The sequence below is a fragment of the Streptopelia decaocto genome (genome assembly GCF_964273445.1).
Source record: "Streptopelia decaocto genome assembly, contig: HAP1_SCAFFOLD_466, whole genome shotgun sequence".
NCBI lineage: Eukaryota > Metazoa > Chordata > Aves > Columbiformes > Columbidae > Streptopelia > Streptopelia decaocto.
In genome coordinates, this window is record NW_028115359.1 from 67,907 (window position 1) to 76,503 (window position 8,597).

Consider the following 8,597-nt stretch of genomic DNA (forward strand, 5'->3'; position numbering starts at 1 on the left):
TCGAGAGGGGACCCAGGTGTTCGAGAGGGGACCCAAGTGTTTGGGAGGGACCCAGGAGTTCGGGAGGGGACCCAGGAGTCCGGGAGGGGACCCAGGAGTGCCCCAGGGACCCAGGCGTCCGGGAGGGACCCAGGAGTTCGGGAGGGACCCAGGAGTTCAGGAGGGACCCAGGAGTTCGGGAGGGACCCAGGAGTGCCCCAGGGACTCAGGAGTTCAGGAGGGACCCAGGAGTTCGGGAGGGGACCCAGGAGTCCGGGAGGGACCCAGGCATTCGGGAGGGACCCAGGAGTTCGGGAGGGACCCAGGAGTTCGGGAGGGACCCAGGCATTCGGGAGGGACCCAGGAGTTCGGGAGGGACCCAGGAGTTCGGGAGGGACCCAGGCGTCCGGGAGGGACCCAGGAGTTCAGGAGGGACCCAGGAGTTCGGGAGGGACCCAGGCGTCCGGGAGGGACCCAGGCGTCCGGGCTCAGTAGCGCCCCCCCGTGCACACGTCGCACTCGCAGGTTTTCGCCGTCACCGTCTGGAGGCGCCGGGTCCCCCCGGGGCAGCGAAGGGTCAGCAGGACCTGGGCAGGAAGGGACCCAGGCGTCCGGGAGGGACCCAGGCGTCCGGGAGGGACCCAGGCGTCCGGGTGGTCCCTTCGCCTTCCCCCTTTGGTCCCTCTGCCTTGGGCCCCTCCCCCTTTTATCACCCTATTTTGGCCCCTCCCCCTTTAACGCCTCCCCCCCTTATCCCCGTACTTTGGCCCCTCCCCCTTTTAACTCCTCCCCAAATTGTCCCCATATTACAGCCCCTCCCCCTTTGACCCCTCCCCTTTTAGCCACTCCCACTTTTGGGCCCCCCATTTGTCCCTATATTTTGGCCCCTCCCCCTTTAGCTCCTCCCCCTTGACCCTATATTTTGGCCCCTCCCCCTTATCCCCTCCCCCATATTTTGGCCCCTCCCCCTTTTAACCCCTCCCCACTCCAGCCCCCAATATTGGCCCCTCCCCCTTTCAACCCCTCCCCCTTCCCCCATTTTGGCCCCTCCCCTTTTGACACCTCCCTTTTTAGCCCCTCCCCCATTTGACCCCTCCCTTTTTAACCCCTCCCCCTTTTGTCCCTATATGTTGGCCCCGCCCCCTTTGACCCTTCCCCTTTATCCCCTCCCCCTTCCCCCTCTTTTGGCCCCTCCCTCATTTGGCCCCTCCCCCTTTGGCCCCATACTTTGACCCCTCCACCCGTTGGCCCCTCCCCCCCGTTAGGCCCCGCCCCCACCTTGCTGGCCCCGCCCATGCTGCAGCAGCGCGCCCATGACGTCACGTTGGGGGCTGGCGGGGCCCCGGGGGGGGGGAGGGGCGGGCGCTGGACTCGCAGTGACCAGGCGGCCGCCCCTCCCCCACGGCACCCACGGGGCCCCCACGGCTGCAGCCCTGTGGGGGAGGGGCACCCGGACGCCTGGGTCCCTATTGGGGAGGGGGCAGCCGGACGCCTGGGTCCCTATTGGGGGAGGGGGGACCCGGACGCCTGGGTCCCTTTTGGGGGGGTAGGGGATAAGGGGGTCCCGAACTCCTGGGTCCATTATGGAGGAGGGGGCCCCAAAACCAAGGGGCTCCTATGGGGGAGGGGCACCCGGATGCCTGGGTCCCTATTGGGGGAGGGGGGACCCGGACGCCTGGGTCCCTGCTGGGGGAGGGGCTACCCGGACGCCTGGGTCCCTATTGGGGGAGGGGGGACCTGGACGCCTGGGTCCCTTTTGGGGGGGTAGGGGGATAAGGGGGTCCCGAACTCCTGGGTCCCTATTGGGGGGAGGGGGGGACCCGGACGCCTGGGTCCCTTTTGGGGGGGTAGGGGGATAAGGGGGTCCCGAACTCCTGGGTCCATTATGGAGGAGGGGGCCCCAAAACCAAGGGGCTCCTATGCGGGAGGGGCACCCGGACGCCTGGGTCCCTGCTGGGGGAGGGGGGACCCGGACGCCTGGGTCCCTGCTGGGGGAGGGGCTACCCGGACGCCTGGGTCCCTATTGGGAGAAGGGGGACCCGGACGCCTGGGTCCCTTTTCGGGGGGTAGGGGATAAGGGTCCCGAACTCCTGGGTCCCTATTGGGAGGGGGGGCACCCGGACGCCTGGGTCCCTTTTCGGGGGGGGTTGTTCTCCCGAACTCCTGGGTCCCTTTTCGGGGGGGTTGTTCTCCCGAACTTCTGGGTCCCCCCCGCATTCCTGGGTCCCCTCCCGAACTCCTGGGTCCCTTTTGGGGGGTCCTTACAGCGCATGCGGCAGCCGGGGGGGTCGGGTCGGGCCGGGGGGGGCGGCAGCAACAGCAACAGAACGAGGGGGAGGGCGGCCATGCCCGAACGCCTGGGTCCCTCCCGAACTCCTGGGTCCCTCCCCGAACGCCTGGGTCCCTCCCCAAATTCCTGGGTCCCCCCCGATCTCCTGGGTCCTTCCCGAACTCCTGGGTCCCTCCCCGAACGCCTGGGTCCCTCCCGAACTCCTGGGTCCCTCCCCGAACGCCTGGGTCCCTCCCGAACTCCTGGGTCCCGACCGGGGTCCTCCCGCCCTCCAGGTGTCGCCGCTCCCTCCCGCCGCACAACCCGGAAGCGCCGGCGCCGTCCAACCAATAAGCGCCGGGGGGGGGGGGCGGGACCGCGCGGCGTTTCACCCAATAGGCGGCGAGTGGGCGGGGAGTGCGGTGTTTTCTCTGGCCAATGAGCGTCGGGGGGCGGGGCCATTGGCGGCCATGGGGCTCCTGACGATCCTGAAGAAGATGCGGGAAAAAGAGCGGGAACTGCGGCTGCTCGTGCTGTAGGCGGGGCCGGGGGGGCGTGGCCTGAGTGGGAGGGGCCTCGGCTTGGCGGGAACTGCGGGGGGGCGTGGCTTGCGGGGGCTCCAGGGGGCGGGGCCAGCGGGGGTTGAAAACCAATGGGTGTTGGGGGGGGCGGAGTCATGGGGAAGGGCGGGGGCGTGGCCAATAAGGGGGCGGGGCCTTGGGGCGGGAGAGGGAGGGGCCAATGGGTTGTGACCTAGAGGGGGGCGGGGCCACCAGGGCGGGGTCACGGGGGGGGGGGTGGAGTCGGGCAGTGGGTGGAGCCTGAGGTCGGTGGGCGGGGTCTTAGGTCGGTGGGCGTGGCTTCTCTTGGTGGGCGGGGCCTGAGTTGTTGGGCGGGTCTTGAGGTCGGTGGGCGGAGCCTGAGTGTAGTGGGCGTGTCCTTAGGTCTGTGGGTGGGGCCGGAGGGCGATGGGCGGGGCCTGTGAGTGGTGGGCGGTCCTTAGGGCAGTAGGCGGAGCCTGAGACGGTGGGCGGGTCCTGAGGGCAGTGGGCGGAGTCTGTGGGCAGTGGGCGGGTCCCGAGGCCTGTGGGCGGGGCTCAGAGTTGTGGGTGGAGCCTGACGGAAGTGGGCGGGTCCTTAGATTGTGGGCGGAGCCTGAATGCGGTGGGTGGAACCTGAGGGTAATGGGCGGAGCCTTAGGTCGATGGGCGGAGCCTGAGACGGTGGGCGGGTCCATGGGGCGATGGGCGGGGCCTGGGGACGGTGGGAGGGTCCTTAGGTCTGTGGGCGGGGCCTGACGGTGGAGGGCGGGGCTGAGGTGGTGGGCGTGGCCTAAGAGGTGGGGGCTGAGCCTGGGGGTGATGGGTGGGGCCTGAGAGATCTGGGTGGATCCTGAGACAGTGGGCGTGTCCTTAGGTGTGTGGGCGGGGCCTGACGGTGGAGGGCGGGGCTGAGGGGCGTGGCCTAAGGGGGGGGCTGAGCTAACTGTGTGGAGCCTGACACAGTGGGCGGGTCCCTAGGTCTGTGGGCGTGGCCTGACGGTGGAGGGCGGGGCCTGACGGTGGGGGGCGGGGCTGAGGGGCGTGGCCTAAAGGGGGGGGCTGAGCTAACTGGGTGGAGCCTGAGACAGTGGGCGGGTCCTTCGGTCTGTGGGCGGGGCCTGATGGTGGAGGGCAGGGCCTGAGAGAACTGGGTGGAGCCTGAGACAGTGGGCGGGTCCTTCGGTTTGTGGGCGGGGCCTGACGGTGGAGGGCGGGGCTTAAGGGGGGGGGCTGAGATAACTGGGTGGAGCCTGAGACAGTGGGTGGGTCCTTAGGGTCGGTGGGCGGGGCTGAGGTCGGTGGGCGGGGCATGGGGGTGTTGGGCGTGGCCTGGGGGGCGGTGGGCGGAGCTTGAGGGCGCCCCCTGCAGGGGATTGGACAACGCGGGGAAGACGACGCTGCTGAAGCGGCTGAACGGGGAGGACGTGGGCGGCACCGCCCCCACCCTGGGCTTCAACATCAAGACCCTGGAGCACCGCGGGTGGGCGGGGCCTCGGGGTGGGCGGGGCCTCGGGAGGGGCGGGGTTAATGGGGAGGGGCGGGGCCTCGGGGAGGGGCAGGGCCTCAGGGAGGGGCGGGGCAATGGGGTGGGGTGGGGCCTCAGGGAGGGGCGGGGCAATGGGGAGGGGAGGTGCCAACCGCGGGTGGGTGGGGCCAATGGAGAGGGGCGGGGCCTCGGGAGGGGCGAGGCTAATGGGGAGGGGCGGGGCCAATAGGGCGGGGCGGGGCAACGGGGAGGGGCGGGGACAATGGGAAGCGAAGGGGCCAAGCGGGGGTGGGTGGGGCCTCGGGGAGGGGCGGGGCCAATGGGGAGGGGAGGTGCCAACCGCGGGTGGGCGGGGCCAATGGGGAGGGGCGAGGCCTCGGGGAGGGGCGAGGCCTCGGGGAGGGGCGGGGCCTCGGGAGGGGTGGGGCCTCGGGGAGGGGAGGTGCCAAGCAGGGGTGGGGTCGCGGGAAGGGGTGGGGCCTCGGGGAGGGGCGGGGCCACGGAGAGGGGAGGTGCCAAGTGGGCGTGGGGGCCGTGGGAAGGGGCGGGGCCAAGGGAAGGGGTGGCGCAGCCATGGTGGTGCCCATGGTGGCGGCCATATTGGCAGCCATGTTGGTACCCATGTCAGCCATATTGGTGGCCATGTTGGCAGCCATGTTGGCAGCCATGTTGGTGCCCATGTCAGCCATATTGGCAGCCATCTTGGTGCCCATGGTGGCGGCCATGTTGTCAGCCATATTGGTGGCCATGTTGGCGGCCATGTTGGCAGCCATATTGGTGCCCATGTCAGCCATATTGGTGGCTATAATGGCAGCCATGTTGGCAGCCATGTTGGTGCCCATGTCAGCCATATTGGTGGCCATTTTGGTGGCCATCTTGGCAGCCATATTGGCAGCCATATTGCCCAGCACTGACCACCCTGTTGTCAGCCATATTGGCAGCCATGTTGGTGCCCATGGTGGCGGCCATGTTGGCCGCCATCTTGGTGCCCATGTCAGCCATATTGGCGGCCATCTTGGTGCCCATGTTGGTGCCCATGTCAGCCATGTTGGCGGCCATCTTGGTGGCCATATTGTCAGCCCTCTTGGCGGCCATATTGTCAGCCATATTGGCGGCCATGTTGTTGCCCATATTGTCGGCCATGTTGGTCACCATGTTGGTGCCCATGTCAGCCATATTCGCGGCCATATTGGTGGCCATATTGGCGGCCATGTTGGCGGCCATATTGGCAGCCATGTTGGCGGCCATGTTGGTGCCCATGTCAGCCATATTGGTGGCCATGTTGGCGGCCATGTTGGTGCCCATAATGTCGGCCATATTGCCCTGCACTGATGACCCTGTTGTCAGCCATATTGTCGGCCATGTTGGAGGCCATGTTGTTGCCCATCTTGTCGGCCATGTTGGTGGCCAGTCAGCCATATTGGCAGCCATCTTGGTGGCCATATTGGCGGCCGTATTGTCGGCCATATTGGTGGCCATGTTGGCAGCCATGTTGGTGCCCATGTCAGCCATGTTGGCGGCCATGTTGGCGGCCATGTTGGTGCCCATGTCAGCCATATTGGCGGCTATATTGGTGGCCATCTTGGCGGCCATCTTGTTGCCCATCTTGGCGGCCACCTTGTCAGCCATGTTGGCAGCCATATTGGTGCCCATGTCAGCCATATTGTCGGCCATCTTGGTGGCCATATTGTCAGCCATATTGGCGGCCATGTTGGTCACCATGTTGGTGCCCATGTCAGCCATTTTGTCAGCCATATTGGCGGCCATATTGTCAGCCATCTTGTCGGCCATCTTGTCGGCCATCTTGTCGGCCATGTTGGCGGCCATCTTGTCGGCCATGTTGTCGGCCATCTTGCCTTCGCTGACCCCCCCACCATGGCGGCCGCACGCAGGTTCAAGCTGAACGTGTGGGACGTGGGCGGGCAGAGCTCCCTGCGCTCCTATTGGCGGAACTACTTCGAGAGCACGGACGGGCTGGTCTGGGTGGTCGACAGCAGCGACCGGCAGAGGCTGCAGATCTGCCAGAGGGAGCTGCGGGGGCTGCTGGGGGAGGAGGTGACAGGGGGGACATGGGGGGACATGGGGACATGGGGGGAGATGGGGACATGGGGGGATATGGGGGGGTATGGGGACATGGGGGGATATGGGGACAATGGGGGGATATGGGGGGGTATGGGGACATGGGGGGATATGGGGACAATGGGGGGATATGGGGGAGTATGGGGATATGGGGACAATGGGGGGTATGGGGGATATGGGGACAATGGGGACATGGGGGGGTATGGGGGATATAGGGGTGTATGGGGACAATGCGGGTCATGGGGATATGGGGGACATGGGGGATATGGGGACAATGGGGACATGGGGGGATATGGGGACAATGGGGACATGGGGGGATATGGGGACAATGGGGGGATATGGGGGACATGGGGGGATATGGGGGGGTATGGGGACATGGGGGGATATGGGGGACATGGGGGGATATAGGGGGTATGGGGGATATGGGGACAATGGGGACACGGGGGGACATGGGGACATGGGGGAATATGGGGACAATGGGGGGATATGGGGGAGTATGGGGATATGGGGGGATATGGGGACAATGGGGGATATGGGGGGAGATGGGGACATGGGGGGGGTATGGGGGATATGGGGACAATGGGGATATGGGGGGAGATGGGGACATGGGGGGGGTATGGGGGATATGGGGACAATGGGGACATGGGGGGATATGGGGACAATGGGGGGATATGGGGGAGTATGGGGATATGGGGGATATGGGGGGAGATGGGGACATGGGGGGATATGGGGGGGTATGGGGACATGGGGGAATATGGGAGACATGGGGGGATATGGGGGGATATGGGGACAATGGGGGGTATGGGGATATGGGGGGACATGGGGGGATATAGGGGGTATGGGGGATATGAGGACAATGGGTGAATATGGGGACATGGGGGAATATGGGGATATGGGGACATGGGGGGAAACAGGAACAATGGGGACATGGGGGGATATGGGGACAATGGGGGGTATGGGGACATGGGGGGATATGGGGGATATGGGGGGTATGGGGGGTATGGGGGATATAGGAGATATGGGGGGGTATGGGGCATATGGCGACAATGGGGGGATATGGGGTTATGGGGACATGGGGGGATATGGGGGAATATGGGATATGGGGGAGCTGGGGACAATGGGGACACGGGGGGACATGGGGACATGGGGGAAGATGGGGACATGGGGGATATGGGGGAGTATGGGGACAATGGGGGATATGGGGGGAGATGGGGACATGGGGGAGTATGGGGACAATGGGGACATGGGGGGATATGGGGACAATGGGGGGATATGGGGACAATGAGGGGATATGGGGGACATGGAGGGGTATGAGGACATTGGGATATGGGGGGACAATGGGGGATATGGGGACATGGGGGGAGATGGGGACAATGGGGAGATATGGGGACATGGGGGGGTATGGGGGATATGGGGGGATATGGGGACATGGGGGTCCATGTGGGTCTGGGGGTGACTCCCAATCCCGTGCAGCGATTGGCCGGAGCCACCCTGCTGGTGTTGGCCAATAAACAGGACCTGCCGGGAGCCCTTCCGGCCACCGACATCCGGCAGGTGAGCCCGGACGCCTGGGTCCCTCCCGAACTCCTGGGTCCCCCCGAACTCCTGGGTCCCCCCGAACTCCTGGGTCCCTCCCGAACTCCTGGGTCCCCCCGAACTCCTGGGTCCCTCCCGGACTCCTGGGTCCCTCCCCGAACTCCTGGGTCCCCCCGAACTCCTGGGTCCCCCTGAACTCCCAGGTCCCTCCCGAACTCCCGGGTCCCTCCCCGAACTCCTGGGTCCCTCCCGAACTCCTGGGTCCCCCCCAAATTCCTTTCTCCCCCTGAACTCCTGTCTCCCTCCCGAACTCCTGGGTCCCTCCCGGACGCCTGGGTCCCCCCGCAGGCGCTGTCCCTGGACTCCATCCGCAGCCACCATTGGTGCATTCAGGGCTGTTCGGCCGTCACCGGCCAAAACCTCCTGGGGGGCATCGATTGGCTGCTGGACGACATCGCCGCCCGCATCTGCCCCCCCGACTGACCCCCGGACGCCTGGGTCCCTCCCGGACGCCTGGGTCCCCCAGCCCAGAACGCCTGGGTCCCCTTGAATTCCACTCTCCCCCCGGATGCCTGGGTGCCCCGGATGCCTGGGTCCCTCCCGGACGCCTGGGTCGCCCCGGATGCCTGGGTCCCCCCTACCCATAACACCTGGGTCCCCCGGACGCCTGGGTCCCCATCCCGGACGCCTGGGTCCCTCCCGGACG

The 8,597-nt window shown here is 66.6% G+C and overlaps 2 protein-coding genes across 3 annotated transcripts; one reads left to right on the forward strand and one right to left on the reverse strand.

Annotated features, from left to right (window-relative positions):
• Positions 1–88: 88 nt before the first annotated feature.
• Positions 89–2,656, reverse strand: GPHA2 (glycoprotein hormone subunit alpha 2). Its single transcript, XM_082077483.1, has 3 exons — positions 2,245–2,656; positions 1,258–1,412; positions 89–566 (listed from the first exon to the last, which is right to left on the reverse strand). The coding sequence occupies exons 1-3, from the start codon at positions 2,324–2,326 to the stop codon at positions 468–470; spliced, it is 336 nt and encodes a 111-aa protein (XP_081933609.1). The 5' UTR covers positions 2,327–2,656; the 3' UTR covers positions 89–467.
• ARL2 (ARF like GTPase 2) lies at positions 2,649–8,587 on the forward strand. 2 transcript variants are annotated; one of them, XM_082077482.1, is made up of 5 exons: positions 2,649–2,783; positions 4,160–4,270; positions 6,169–6,331; positions 7,829–7,909; positions 8,285–8,587. In XM_082077482.1, exons 1-5 carry the CDS (start codon positions 2,719–2,721, stop codon positions 8,372–8,374), a joined length of 510 nt encoding a protein of 169 aa, XP_081933608.1. In that variant the 5' UTR covers positions 2,649–2,718; the 3' UTR covers positions 8,375–8,587. The 2 variants fall into 2 exon arrangements, with proteins under 2 accessions (XP_081933608.1, XP_081933607.1); XM_082077481.1 differs by having other exon boundaries at positions 8,240–8,580.
• The last annotated feature ends 10 nt before the right edge of the window (positions 8,588–8,597 follow it).